General features: G+C 37.8%; 2 protein-coding genes across 4 annotated transcripts in view; both read right to left on the reverse strand.

Annotated features, from left to right (window-relative positions):
• Positions 1–3,576, reverse strand: part of msh3 (mutS homolog 3 (E. coli)) — a 77,826-nt gene extending 74,250 nt beyond the window's left edge. Inside the window, exons 1-4 of one of the 3 annotated variants that reach the window (XM_058775994.1) lie at positions 3,136–3,568; positions 2,852–2,987; positions 1,874–2,106; positions 1,487–1,684 (exon numbers count right to left, since the gene is read on the reverse strand). In XM_058775994.1, the coding sequence (XP_058631977.1) occupies positions 1,487–1,684; positions 1,874–2,106; positions 2,852–2,987; positions 3,136–3,279 (711 nt within the window). In that variant the 5' untranslated portion in view covers positions 3,280–3,568. Of the gene's footprint in view, positions 1–1,486; positions 1,685–1,873; positions 2,107–2,851; positions 2,988–3,135 lie in introns of all 3 variants that reach the window. The other 2 variants (XM_058775995.1, XM_058775996.1) reach the window with 2 other exon arrangements.
• A 568-nt stretch (positions 3,577–4,144) lies between these two features.
• On the reverse strand, positions 4,145–15,624 carry ubac1 (UBA domain containing 1). Its single transcript, XM_058776831.1, has 10 exons — positions 14,893–15,624; positions 13,792–13,912; positions 13,082–13,155; positions 12,862–12,969; positions 12,665–12,767; positions 12,244–12,352; positions 9,276–9,534; positions 8,786–8,872; positions 8,464–8,602; positions 4,145–6,925 (listed from the first exon to the last, which is right to left on the reverse strand). The coding sequence occupies exons 1-10, from the start codon at positions 15,028–15,030 to the stop codon at positions 6,810–6,812; spliced, it is 1,254 nt and encodes a 417-aa protein (XP_058632814.1). The 5' UTR covers positions 15,031–15,624; the 3' UTR covers positions 4,145–6,809.
• Between the last annotated feature and the right edge of the window lie 115 nt (positions 15,625–15,739).

Genomic DNA, 15,739 nt, shown 5'->3' on the forward strand with positions numbered 1-15,739 from the left:
ATGTAAATAACTTTTTTCTGAAGCAAAAATACTACTGATTGAAAATGACGTTTTTTACTACTAAATTAATATAAATTACTACTAAATTAGTTTTCTAATGTACTGCATTTATTGAAGTGTTTAATTGATTGCCACACCACTTTATTTATTTATAGTTGTTAAAAGTACCTTATTTATATTTATAATTTATTTGTGCATGCATATTTATTTATTGTTGAATGATATCACAGTATTTCTATAGTCTTTGATGATATGCAAATGTTTAGTTGATGATTTGTGTACAATTTATAAAGAAATGTTTCCTGCACCTTTTAGTGGATTTACTATAAAAGAGACCTAGCTTTGTTTAACAAACCAGTTGTTCCAATATGATTTGTATTGTAAACCTTAAATAAAAGTTAAGAAGTGAATTTTTTATGTTATTTGTAATGTTTTCAGTTTCTGTACTCTCCTATACTCTTAAAACCATTCCGCAGAATTCCACAGAACTTTCCAAAAATGCGGATTCCGTCTGGCCCTACTTATGAGACACTAAAACAAGTGGCATACTGGCCCGGCTTGCAGCAAGATGTGGCAGAGTATGTGATAGGGTGCCTTGTTTGCTGCCAATTCCAACCAGCAAACGCAAACCACAGAGCCCCACTGCAGCACAAAGTCGTCACATTTCCTTGGTCAGACCTCCAAATTGACTGGGTTGGACCCCTGCCCAGGTCAACAAGAGGCAACAAGTATTTCCTCACAGTCATACGCCAGTTCACAAAGTGGGTAGAATGCCTCCCAGCACCCAATGACACTGCACAAACTACAGCATACCTCCGGATGAAGCACATATTGTCCAGGTTCGGGCTGCCGCTGAGAATCAACTCAGACAGGGGCACCCACTTCACAGCTGAGATCATGCAGCAGATTTGGAAACTTCTGGGAATACGAGCCTTTTAACGTAAGAAAAGTAGACTGTAGGCTGTTTACATGTTTTGCCACTTGCCTGAGCATCTTAATATATAAACTTTATATATAAATCAGTACAGAAGTCCAATGCATTTAGTATGCATTTAGTAATATTGCGCTTAAACATGAATACGTCTGTGAAAGATACCGGAAGTATTACTGTGTGAAAAGATAATCACTATGCTGAGAGAGAGAAAAAAATTGAAACAACGTTCGAATTTGAAATCAAAATGGTGGTAAACAGCCGCGGAACATAGCTGAGCACTAAATAAAGCACACTGAGCCCATGCTGCTTCTGCACCGCATACAAATCGCACATGGACTGCAATGCAAACAGATCATCGCTTAATTTCATTCACTCCTTGCTGATATACAGCACTCAACTGCCATGCACTGGATTTGAGAACCTGTGAAGACATCAGCAATTTTAGAGTCGATACCGAGAGTTGATTTCAGTGCTGGAGTCGAGGAATCAACTCTTTTGGAGTCGACTCCCCATCCCTATCTGCTATTTGTGATGGGCTGCTCCAGTTCTTACCTCTGCATCCTCACCAAAGAACCTGTACTTGTAGCCACACTCAACGCAAAGCACTGTGTCCGCATGTTGTTTTTTGATCTCCATGTACTGTTCCTCTAGAGGAGTGTATATGGTCTTGGTTCTCCTGTTGGGAACACCAGGCTCTTCTGAACTCTTTTTGATCACAGTATTCTTAGCAAACTGATTAAAGGAAAACTCCTGAAAACAGAAAAAGTAAAAACATCATAAGCTATAATGGCCATTCTGGCAAACACTGAGAATGAGATGAGCTGTGTTTTCTTTAAGTGACAAATCAAATACTTCATAAACATGCAATCTGCAATAAACACAAACAACAGTCTTTCAATGGACAACTCTGAAACATACATGTTTTGTATAGAATCAAACCTGTTTAATCTTAATAGGCTCTTCTTTGACCTCTTCCTCCAATTCATCATAGGAATTCATTGCATTGTGTTGTTGTGGGGCAGAACTCTCAGCTTTTACAGAGTCTGAAGGCTCCACCTCCGTCTTTATAACCTGATCGGAGACTCGGCTCTCTGAGCTCCCGGGGCAGCTGAAATCTTTAAGCCTCGCCAGGGTGTCATGGCTGACACTGGCTCTTGAGGATACTATCTTATCTATTGCACATAAAAGAGAATGCAAATGAAAAAGAGGCTAAGAGGTTAATACACAAGCAGTTACAGTTAGTAGTGCACTGTCTGCACATTTTATGTTAATCATGTACTGTACTTTTGTTTTCATGCCTTACAAACCTAAACATGTTATTTTCTGATGTTTGGAATGCTGTCTTCATGAATTTATAGCTTTTACCGAGTTACGTTATTAGATTTTTTCTCCTGACTAGGGGTCGAACAAATTATTGCCACCGACATTAAACATTTTTATGGTTATCCGTATCAGTCATTTTCAAAACCGATTTGCTGACAAAATAATTAATACACATTTACAGAAAGTTTTTGTCAGAGCCCATGTTATTCTTAAATTTGACATTAATTTTCATTATTACACCAGACATATATATAGGTTCAAAATATCAGTTATTTGTAATAATCGGTATCGGCCCTGAAAAACACATATCAGTTGACCCCTACTGGTGGTAACACATAAATATTGCTATATATAAAAACTATGGTGGGCCAGTGAAAGTGTCATTTACAATTCTGAAAAGCACAAAAAAACAATTGTTGAGCCCCGCTTAGTGTGAATGCCAAAAGAGACATTTCTCTCATACACTCCTTTCTTGTTATTTACTATCTGTAGACTGAACAGGTTTAAGAATGTATTTGTGCCTGCCTTATTAATTGTGCCTATTTTAAAATAAAAATGTGAAATATACCAGCTGAAAACAACAAAAACAAATACCGTAAATGGCATGAATGGTGCATGTGTCCTTACAAGTGCTGGGGGTCACCATGCAGTCCTCATCTCTCTCCTCCTCCACACTGTGAGAGAGTTTGGGCCGTTTCTCTGAGGACATTCCTCCATCAGATAACCTCTTCTAAAATAGCACAGGTTTAGATTTCAGTCGGTGTTCAGCTTCGTGCATGCGATTCATATTTAACTGTTAATATGGCTCTATAGTATGAAAGTTGTGCAGTTTTTACAGAGTAAACAAGCTGTGCCTGTCCTGCATATAAAGCTCTTACCTTTCCTCTGCCCTCATGGCGTGCGTCCTGGCCAGTTGGTTGAGATTTATCGTTTGCACTTGTAAAGAATCTGCTGATAGTTGTCTGAGTGCTGGACTTCTTGGAAGATTTGGATGCATTGACATTTTTGACACTTGTATGCATTTTACAGCATTAACTGATTATCATCGTGTTGCCTGAAACATTTACTTTGTTTTTTGAAAACAGGTCAAAACTCTGAGGATTAAAAATAGTCTCTAAAAGAGACTAGTACAGCGGATCATGTTGGCGCGTGAGTGACGTATCCAGTGTCTGGCGCACGCTTACTCTGCTGTACTGCAGAGGGTTAGGGATGCGCTACACATGCGCAGGCAAGACAGTGATGCAGAGGGTGAAAGTGGCGCTAGATATACGCAGTCTTCCATTTATAGAGGTCCACGGTGGAGGAAAAACTGTAACAAACGGCAGTCACAAATTTACATAATACTGTTTTAAATTAATGGTGACTGTTCACGCCGTGCGTTTGAACTTGGCTGGGTTAAATGCAGAGTTTCAAGTATGACACACCTACTTGGCTACACATCACATGTCACGTGATCTATGAGGTACAAAAAAAGTGGTTTTTGGCTGTTATAAAATTGCTGCTTTTATACAAACACACCAGTGTTCAACAAATAGCATATTAACTTTTGAAAACTACATTATCACTATTGATTTTATAATTATTAAAAAAAACAGTAAAGGCACTACAATTAATAAATAAATAAAATAAAATGTAATTCAAAATATTAATAAACAGTATATTTAAATAAAACTGAAATAACACTGAAAGTACTATCATTAAGCATAACCAAGTTAAATTGTTCCCTTAAACACATATTTAGATTACAGGGTAAATGGGAGCGGTGAAAGGTTTTAGGCTTTGATAGATTAAGGAAAGACATTTGCCTGTATTCAGACTTCTGAACAATGTTGAATTATCAACAACTGTTGAGAATAATAATAACAATAATAAGAGAAAACAGGGATTTCAAAACTTTTTTTTTTATTATTATTTGTCATGAAAGGCTTTTCAACAAGTGGATTGAGAAAGTTACATTTCAGCTCTCAAACTGTAGGGGCCTTATGTGAAACTGAACTTGTACACGGAGCAAGGACACAAAATTAAAATTAGAACACAAGAGCACCAAACCTTCAAGATATTTCATCATAACTTCTGTGACCTGATTGCCTTTTTAAAATGAGGGAGGAAAAAAAAAAATGAAACAAAATCTGTAACATTTGATCAATGATCATTTTAAGCACACTGGCATTAGGGAAATGAAAATCCAGATTCCAACATGACACTGTTTCACCATATAAGCATTTCTAAACAGTAAATGAATAAACACCAAACATTTTAAAATACTGAAATCATACAGCACTTTCTACTTTACAGAGCTTAGCCATGATGAAACCAAAATTTGATTCAAATCAAAAATAAGATGATATGAAAGTGCACATCAACTACTCAAATACCACAAATGCATCAAGATACTGAAACCTGTTGTTTTTCTGTCAAGGCAACAAAAAAACACTGAATTGCATAGAAGCCTGTACTCTCTAGTCCCCCAAAACAATATAAGCTACATTTCTTAAGACCAAAACTTGTTCTCAAGACAATGGAGATGATCTGATTTCAAATGCTATGTGTGTTCAACATAATCTTCACCTACATTTGAAGCCACTCAGACAGTGAAGTGAACATTGCAATTGGTGAGGTCTTCTAAAACTGTATTATAATGACAATATCTCTAGGGATGGTTTCATGATTGGTTATATTTGGCCTCAAAATAAATATCACACAAGGACAGTAAGTTTTCATTTAAAGAGTAAGTTTTCAGATATATTCATAGAGTTCTCTGATAATGCAATCACTAAACTACTGTTATTTGTATTGATAAAGTAGGCATTACTATAGCAGATATTTGCCCGTTATGGCTAAGAAACCCCTGAGCACACACTTCACACCAACACAATTCAAATATTGAACGGAAACACTCCACGCTTGGCCAAAAGGGAAAAAAAAAAACATATTTCATCCTCTAATTCACACATTTATCTATGAATCTAAAATTGGTGTTTGTTATGACCGCATTTTTGTAATATATTTATCTAATACAAATCAAAATGTTAAAAAAGCATTACAGAACCATTTAAATAACATTTTTCATCTCAAGTCTTACTGAAAACTTAAATAATTATTTCTTTTAGAAATCCCAGCACAGGTATTTGAAGCAGAGCATATAAATGAAAGACGTCCAACCATAAATTATCTCCACACCAAAAATGCCTCAGTTTCATCCCAGACAGGGAGTTTCAAAATGAAACATCCCATATATCATTTAAAATAATGTTGTGTACTATGAATGCAGTCTGAATTTCCTGTGCAAACTAGAAAGTGCACTGTAAAAAGTGACATAAGAGAACTGTGATGACACTGAAAGCACATGTAATTCATACTTGACATTGAACACAAACAACTTGAGCAAACATATCGTGTAGTAGAACCAATCCATAAAATAAGTCATTTTATTTTAGTTAGCACAAACTAAAGTCTGTCCAGCCTCCGGTAATGATGTAAAGTAAGACTCACATTAAACGTGCAGGGATGCGAGTGAGATCAGAGGCAGCAGCTTGATCATGATGGTGGATAAAAGATCTGAAATACTAGGAAACCCCTGATGCAGGAGCTACTGGGAGAAAACTAAGATAATGATCCAGTACTCATTAATACCAGCTTTGTTCTAAACCGACAGAATCAAAACTGACTTGTGTCCATTTGGACAGAGGAATCCACCTGAACAGTCTTTTTATAGATCGGAAGAGTGAAAAAGATACGAGGAATAAAGGGATCAGGTTCGATTTCACTATCTGTCATTTATCTATGTCCATAAGGGGCTGCAAATTGCTACTGTGTCACCACAACATCACAGAAATGTCTGTAGTGTTAATGAAACCACAAAGCTTTGAATAATCTTCAAATGAGGAGTTGCCAAAAACTGCTGGTGCTTGCTTTACTCTCCCTCAAAACGTACCTTCATTTGGTGTTTTTGGAAGGAACTTATAGTCTGATACATAAACGATTTCATTTTTGAACTGATAATAAAAATAACTGAATACACATTGTTTATCTCCCTGTAGAAACATTCAGTTATGACAAGTGTACCATGTGAAGTGTTAAATAATTTGGTTGAAATTTGATCTTTGAGCACAAAAACCATAGAAAATTGCCTCTGGTGGTGATTTTTTCTTTTCTTTTTTTTTTTTTTTTTTTTTTTTAGATGTCCAATTGTACAATTATATAGATAAATTATATAAAATAAAGTAATGTGCTTAATATTAATTAAAAACAGGTCTTATTAAAACATAAAAAACTAAATAATGGAGTTAGCTATTTATCATTAAGTTACTGCTTACATTGAATTTGTACAAGTGTAGTTATAAATAGATATTTTCCTCTGTATAACATGATGTGAAAATGTCATCATTGTATTTTTACATTCGTCTTCTGTTACTTCTCCACTTAAAACAATAGTTATGTCACATACACGCACACACAAACAAACAAACTATACACACACACACCTCTCTTCTAAATGATTGACCTTTTTCCCTATGCTGTGATTCCAACCGCTCCACAGATGAGGTGTGCTTTACGTGCGATTGAGTGTCTGGAAGATTCTGGAGATCTGGAGCATGACAGGACCTGTCTCAGGATCGTTCATCCACTGTGTGCTGTTCAGCGGGTTCTCCAGCATGTCCTCAAATGCTGCAAAGCCAAGAAAAATATGTCTCAGCCACATCCAACCAACAACTGGCACGGACTAGACTGCGTCTACTTGAAAATACAGTTTAGTTTCACTGAATGATTTAACAGTGGTCTTGGACTCCAAACAAATGTTTTGATAACTTTAAAAAGAAATCACATTAAATATGTTATCAAATAGTCCTGTAGATCATCTTGTAGTACATAGAGTTATCAATGCCAAGGTCCATCATTGGTTTGATTTCCAGGGAACACATACTGACAAGAATTACATGCTTGGAATATTTAAATTGTTTTCTTGTTTTAAAAGAAGTCTCTTATGCTCACCAAGTTAATCATACATATACTAAAAACAGTAATATTGTAAAATGTTGTTAGATTTTAAAATAACTGGTTTTTAATTTTAATCTGGTTTTTAATCAGTCTTTATTGCTTAATATTTTTTGTGGAATCCGTGATAAATTACTATTCTAATGTTTGATCTGTTCGATTTAAAAATAAATAAATAAAAATAAACTTTTATTTAGCAAGGACACATTAAATTGATCAAATCTGACAGTAAAGATAACTGATCAAATGTTACAGTAAAGGCATTTATAATGTTACAAAAGAATTCTAATAAATGTTGTTCTTTTGAACTTCCTATTCATCAAAGAATCCTGAAAAAACATCACAAATAAATTACATTTTTAAATGTTTTAATAGAAAAATGGTTAGTTTAAATTGTAATAATATTTTACAACATTACTGATTTTACTCTTCTTATCAAATAAATGCAGCTTAAATGAGCAAAACAAACTTCTTTCAAAAACAATAAAACTTTTGGCCACTAGTGTAAAGAAATAAATTCAACATTTAAAACATCCCACCAGTTGTGGGAAAAAAAATGCTGAAAATATATTGAAATATAAAATGATCAATTAGCAAAATATTACACAGTGTAGACACTTTTAAGTTCAAGTCCGTTTAGCAAACGGGCAACTGGATAAAATTTGAATAAGGGACCAAAGTGGTCAATCGCAGAGCTCTTTGGTTCAAATGGGACATACGGTCCAGACCTCAGCAATATTTCTGCACTCCCAAGATTAAGTCCTTTTTGCAACCGTGGCTAGAAAGAAAGCCGCTTCCGAGCAAGTCCAATATAATTCTGGATATTGTGAAAAGCCATGTGACAAAACCTGAAAGTCTTTGAAAGTAACTGCTGTGGTCTGATGAAATGAAAATTGAGCACTCTGGCCTAAAAGCAAAGTGCTGTGTTTACCACAAACCACACAGAGCCCAACACCCAGATAACGTCATCCTGCCATCAAGCACAGTGATGGCAGCATCATTGGTCTGGGTTACCGTTCAGCTGGAGGAACTAGAAAACTCGCTGTCATATTAGGCCAAATGGATACAATCAAATAAACACTTGAAAACCTTGAAATAACATGTTTTGATCGGTCTTCTACAGAAAAGTAGAAAAATACAATTGATTTGACAAAGCTGGAGCAAATTCTTTGAAGAACCTTTGAGTAGACAGGGGAAAAAAAAAAACTCACCTAGAAGAGTCTTGGGGTTTGTGAGACCAAGCTGTACCACGGGGTTCTCCAGGATGGCCTGAAACAGGGGACTGTTGGTATCAATGCCCTTGTCCAGATCCTCAGGGGTGGGCTTTCTGTCACCAAGCAGCCATTCACACTGCGTGGGAACAGAAGTTACAAGGATATGGAATAAAAATGTGACCTTGATAAATGTTGTTTAACTAAACAAAACAAAACAAAGACTTAACCACAAATTTCACTGAATATCACTGAGCTCATTTAGTCTAAGCTGACTGTTGAAATAACTCATGATTTTATGATCCTCTGAATGTTTACATACAGCTGCATCCTGTTGATTATTATTGACGCGAAGGGCATCAATCACCTCCTTCTCATCGAAGCCCATCTCCATCAGCGCAATGACTGCCTGCAAAACAAACACACAGACGAGATGATGCATCTCAAGACAGTAGCTATATAATATGAATTAGGATTTGCAACCAACAAAAATGAATTCTATAGTAGCATTTGCCTGTGGAAAAATACATCTTTATTGCATCATGCTGATGGTCATTTCTATGGTATAGTAACCAAACTGAACAAAGGATCTGATTTCATTCTGATTTTAATGTGCAATATAGTTTGTGTAAATAAAATAAAAAATTAAAAAGCAGAAAAGCATTTATTCCATCCAACACTTTAATCTTGCATTGCTGAAACAACTGAGGCTATTGTCATAGTATGTCAGTGTTTCAGAATATTTCATCACGTTTGAGTTTAAAAATGAGCTATTCTTCTCCTGTTTCTCATGACACCCACATGACACTAACCCGTGAGTCAGGCCTGAATTCTCTTTTCCTCCGGATCCGTTTGAAGATCTCTGTCAGTTCATCTTGTTTGGCCTCCTCTAGGCTGGCCTGGGAGGACAGACGGGCCCGGGCTCCTAAAGCTGTGGCAGAGGGAGCTGGAGCAGGGGCAGGGGCTGCTGCGGCCGCCGCCCCTGGGGTGTCCTGTCCAGGCAGAGGAGTGTCAACCATGGGGTCATCCACATGCTCAATCAGCCATTCCATTGCCTGGGTCACAGACATGCTGTAGGAAGAGTGATTAGTTATTTAATTCACTGAGAGTGGCATACGCTGATGTTATTCACCACTAAAACCTCACGCTTGCTCATGTGATTATTCTTATTTAGAAACATAACATCATGTGTTCATATAACGACTGAAATAGTACTAAAAGGTGACAAAGAAAATCTGACTTTTTCTATAACTGGTGCTATAAGTGCTATAATCGGGTCTCCGATGCATCTACCAACCTAAGAAATGTGAAAAACAACAACCCAGTACATTTTTTTTGGTAAACCTTTCTCTGAAAGCTTGTGAAAAAAGTCTGAGCAAAGCATGCTAACTGTTCTGTCTTTGGCTGGACAGATGAGCACAAAATACTATTTAGAGTCCCAGCCTCAGAGGAGACAAGAGAGCAGTGGATTTATTGATATATTTACTGTATATTACGCTGCTGCTACACAGATCTAATATAAACACATGATTTCTTTCCCAGCTGTTTTTCTTCACAGACATAACCAGCTGTTTTGTAACTCTTAACATAAACTTGTGTGTATTTGACTGTTTAAGCACAATAAGACATGAAAGAGAACTTAGTTTAGTAAGTTTAGTGACTTAGTTTGTGACAGCCACTTACTGTGCGCATACTATGGATGTGTGCGCTCAGAAAACCGTATATATATACAGTGGGGCAAAAAAGTATTTAGTCAGCCACCAATTGTGCAAGTTCTCCCACTTAAAAAGATGAGAGAGGCCTGTAATTTTCATCATAGGTATACCTCAACTATGAGAGACAAAATGAGAAAAAAAATCCAGAAAATCACATTGTAGGATTTTTAAAGAATTTATTTGCTAATTATGGTGGAAAATAAGTATTTGGTCAATAACAAAATTTCATCTCAATACTTTGTTATATACCCTTTGTTGGCAATGACAGAGGTCAAATGTTTTCTGTAAGTCTTCACAAGGTTTTCACACACTGTTGCTGGTATTTTGGCCCATTCCTCCATGCAGATCTCTAGAGCAGTAATGTTTTGGGGCTGTCGCTGGGCAACACGGACTTTCAACTTCCTCCAAAGATTCTCGATGGGGTTGAGATCTGGAGACTGGCTAGACCACTCCAGGACCTTGAAATGCTTCTTACGAAGCCACTCCTTCGTTTCCCGGGCGGTGTGTTTGGGATCATTATCATGCTGAAAGACCCAGCCACGTTTCATCTTCAATGCCCTTGCTGATGGAAGGAGGTTTTCACTCAAAATCTCACGATACATGGCCCCATTCATTCTTTCATTTACACGGATCAGGCGTCCTGGTCCCTTTGCAGAAAAACAGTCCCAAAGCATGATGTTTCCACCCCCATGCTTCACAGTAGGTATGGTGTTCTTTGGATGCAACTCAGCATTCTTTCTCCTCCAAACACGACAAGTTGAGTTTTTACCAAAAAGTTCAATTTTGGTTTCATCTGACCATATGATCATCCAAATGCTCTCTAGCAAACTTCAGACGGGCCCGGACATGTACTGGCTTAAGCAGGGGGACACGTCTGGCACTGCAGGATTTGAGTCCCTGGCGGCGCAGTGTGTTACTGATGGTAGCCTTTGTTACTTTGGTCCCAGCTCTCTGCAGGTCATTCACTAGGTCCCCTGTGTGGTTCTGGGATTTTTGCTCACAGTTCTTGTGATCATTTTGACCCCACGGGGTGAGATCTTGCGTGGAGCCCCAGATCGAGGGAGATTATCAGTGGTCTTGTATGTCTTCCATTTTCTAATAATTGCTCCCACAGTTGATTTCTTCACACCAAGCTGCTTACCTATTGCAGATTCAGTCTTCCCAGCCTGGTGCAGGTCTACAATTTTGTTTCTGGTGTCCTTTGACAGCTCTTTGGTCTTGGCCATGGTGGAGTTTGGAGTTGGACTGTTTGAGGTTGTGGACAGGTGTCTTTTATACTGATATCGAGTTCAAACAGATGCCATTAATACAGGTAACGAGTGGAGGACAGAGGAGCCTCTTAAAGAAGAAGTTACAGGTCTGTGAGAGCCAGAAATCTTGCTTGTTTGTAGGTGACCAAATACTTATTTTACAGAGGAATTTACCAATTAATTCTTTAAAAATCCTACAATGTGATTTTCTGGATTTTTTTTTCTCATTTTATCTCTCATAGTTGAGGTATACCTATGATGAAAATTACAGGCCTCTCTCATCTTTTTAAGTGGGAGAACTTGCACAATTGGTGGCTGACTAAATACTTTTTTGCCCCACTGTATATATATAAGTTTGAACTAATATGACTTTAAAATGCATGATTTTAGCACCATAGACATGTTAATCAAAACTAAACATATGTTTTATGCAGAATATCTGAGGTATAAGCTGTAAAGGAACAGCCCTATTCTGGAAAAGGGGGCGGGGAGCAGCAGCTCATTTACATTTAAAAAGACATGCACAAAAGCAGCATGTTTCTGCTTCCCCTCAAAATAAGCATTTTCAAAATGATATAATAAATGATCTGTGGGGTATTTTGAACTGAAACTTTACAGACACATTCTGGGGACACCTGAGACTTATATTACATATTGTAAAAAGGGGCATAATAGGTCTCCTTTAAAAGGTACACTAAGTCATTTTTGTTAAAGCTTCGCTGACCGATATGACAATGGTCTGAAACTTCATTCTGAAATACAAGAAATGCACTATTCACAGGCATATTTATCACACAAGACTAAAGAATACTCACTGGTTTAAGCGCAGAGCCTTCACAGCACGACTCTCAGGGAAACCCATCTCAGTCAGCTGCTGCAGGGCCGTTTCATCCACACGGTCCTCCTCATCCTCATCCAGCATGGCTGCCAGAGAGGAGAGATACAAAGAATAATCAATCACTCACCAACATTTGACTAGTCACTAACTAGTCAGACACTTCCCATGAGAACGGTTCTGAGCGTTTTTCAGAGATGAAAAAAAATGTGGTTAAATACAACCTCTTGCCAAAAAAAGTACTGTGGCAATGTTACTCTATGATACTTCAAATAAATAGTATGTTCAAAAAACATAGCATTGCCATAGCAGATGTCTGAAAAGCATGTTAATTAATTGTTTCACCAAGGCTTAAATAGATTTAATCCATTCAGGGTTCTATTCATACATCCATAGCTTACCATTGGCCTTTTTGAAGAGCTCAACAGCATCTGGATTCAGAGCCAGCAGCTTCTGAGCCACCTCAATAAGTGAGACCAGAATCTTCCTCAGCTCTGTTTGAAACTGATGGAAACAAAAAAATCATAAAACGTAAAACAATATATACTAAACAATTGCAATGCAGAAAGGTCTAACTGAACAGACTGCAAGCACCCACATCTCTGATATTGTGTTGAGTTACAGTGCGGTCAGTGTTACGAGTGGACAGGTTTGCTGTGGCTTTGAGGATGGCCTCCTTATCTGGTGCTTTGTTCTCTTGCTTCTTCTGTCAATAAGCACAAAGACTGTTCAATTTTGAAGAATCATAAAGTTTAGAAATGTAATGCATAGTATTAATTAAGAATAATTCACCCAAAAAGAAAACTGTCACCAGATACCTTCTCTTCAGAAGATATGTCGGCCATTTTTGGTGGAGCCAGTGGAGGTCTTTTCTTTATCAATAATAAGCAGTCTAGAAAACAAACAATAATAAATCAGGATTCATGTCTTTTAGAATCTGATTTTAAATACAAAGAACATATGGAAAACACGACTAGATCCTAGATCAGTGGTTCTTAATCAGGGTGTGGGACCCAATAGGGGTCCTTAGCAAGCTTCCAAAGGGGCCTCAAAATGACTTAAATAATTTAAATTCAGCATGAAAGGAAATTGCGATTATGTTTTTCTCTGTTGTGATGTATATTCAAGTGAAATGCCTCCTCAAACAAGAAAAAATGTAATGCATCTGATTAAAGATTACAAGTTTGAGAAAGAATATATGAGAATGGATAAATAATTTATAATAAACACTCTAATGTTCCATTGAAAACAAATGTCCATTTTAATTTAATGGTGACTTTTAAAGTGATTTCTTATTTCAATTCACTCCCTCAACATTTTTTTCTTTGAAGAATCAGGGTTCCCACTGCACTGAAAAACCTGGATATATGAAAAAGTCATATAAATTACTAAAATCTTATAAATACTTATCCTTAATCCTAATCCAGGAAAAATCACAAACAACGGGGAAAATCATGGGGGCCTTTGAATATGGTTGTGGAAAATGGCACAACAAAGAACCACCAGATGCACCAGAAAGTTTAAATACCTTTGTCTTTAAGATTTTCCTCAGCAACTGTTTTGGATTCTGCGAGAATTCTCTCAGTGGCAGCATGAACGAGTTTGTGATGTGTAAGAGTTTTAGGATCCTCTAGACTTCCATGGACATACTGTAAGGTAAGAGAAGAAAAATACCAATAAAGTCGACCCACATTTGTATTAAGTGTCTTTAACTATTATGAACCAACACTGAAATATATAATCAATAGATACAATGTTCTTATTGCATACATGTTTTAAACAGTATAAATAATTTAAAACTACCTGCATATACATACATGTACTACAGAAATTAGTTACACTGTCAACCCAACCCTTCCACCACATCCCACCCTTAAACCTAAACATAACACCATACCTGTCCCTAACCTTAACCGAATTCCACTATACCATAGTGCTGCTATCTTGCGACCCTAAACTTTTGAACAGTACTGTACATTTAACCCATAAAAATCACAATCATGAGATCAGCCCGCTTACAATGAGGTCCAGTACTGTGGTAGTACCACGGTACAGTTGGTGTCAATTGTTACAATGGTATATTGATATACAACCTTGGGACTGAATAATTAATGTATCCTGCTTTTTACATGATACTTCAAGGTACTTCAAATAACACTATGGTATTGTTATTATAAATGTCCATAAAACTTGGTATAATTGTGACATTATGCACAGAGTAATACCATGGTACACATTGCACACTGTAGCTAGGACATGGCTTGACTTGGCAATGCCACCTGCTAAAATGATTACAAAAACATTCAAAAACTTAAAGCCATAAAATATGCAAATCACATCCTCACAGAAAATATGAATGGGTGTCAAGCTGCACAGATCTGAGTGCTTGACAGATATATTGTGAGCAAAAAGAGGCTGTCAACAAGTTAATGTCAGCTCTACACTGTAAACCAACCAGTGTGGCAGTGGTAGTTACAGTACAGCCACAGAGACGGAGGTGACGGACCAGCTTGCTAAATTATAAATAGCACCGTCGACTCGTCTGCTAGTTACTAAAAATACTTGGCAATGACTCTGAGAATCCAGCGGGCCTGTCCTGTCCGGGTTGGCTAACAGATAGCAGACCTACATGCTTTAAGCATTTCTCCTTGAGTTTCTCTATAGTGGTGTCTTCCGTGACTTCCTCCAGCCACTCAGTGCCCTCCATGGTACAGATGTGGACCTTCAGGACTTTGCCTGCAAAGATCTTCTCCTCCTGCACGAACATTGTAGCAGCAGCAGTGGTGGTGGTGGCGGCGGCGGCAGGACCGCAGCGCTCCCCACTGAAGACGCTCCGCGAGCCCGCTGTCTACAACCCGGAAAGCCGCCCTCTTCTCCGCTTAAACCTGCCCTGGCAACGGACACGGGTTCACGGTCTCATGTGGACATTTTCAGGCCTCCGATCTGTCCTGCCCGCCCGCTCCGTATGACTGATATATTTTCGCTGGGACAGAGAGGTTTGCTCAATCGCAGCTGCAGCAGAGACGCTCGCTCCGTTGACACCTGCGAAGCGAGAACGACAGCAGTCGGTAGAGAGCAGCAGTGCGCATGCTTGCGGTCGCGGACTGTGATTGGTGGAAGTACGCAAACACGCAGACGCTTCGTGCTGCAGACTCTCAAAACAGCCTCGGATGGGAGCGGCATCACTAAAACTGGAGGAGCTCAGCTTTGCCATTGAAAACAACTGGATTTTCTCATCTGCACTTTGAGAGAGAAACCACCCCCCGAAAATTCAGATTTCTGCCAGATATCTACCTACCTACAAACACGCTTACAAACAGTGTAATGAACGTATAATACAACAATTTAAGTAAATGCCAAACTGTGTTTATAAAACGCACACTACACAAAAAATTGACTGTATATTGAAATCTGACAAACACAGACAATTATTAAAATAAATAAGAAAGCAAGCAAGAAAGAAAGAATGAGTGAGT

Source organism: Onychostoma macrolepis, chromosome 05 (genome assembly GCF_012432095.1).
Source record: "Onychostoma macrolepis isolate SWU-2019 chromosome 05, ASM1243209v1, whole genome shotgun sequence".
Taxonomy (NCBI): domain Eukaryota; kingdom Metazoa; phylum Chordata; class Actinopteri; order Cypriniformes; family Cyprinidae; genus Onychostoma; species Onychostoma macrolepis.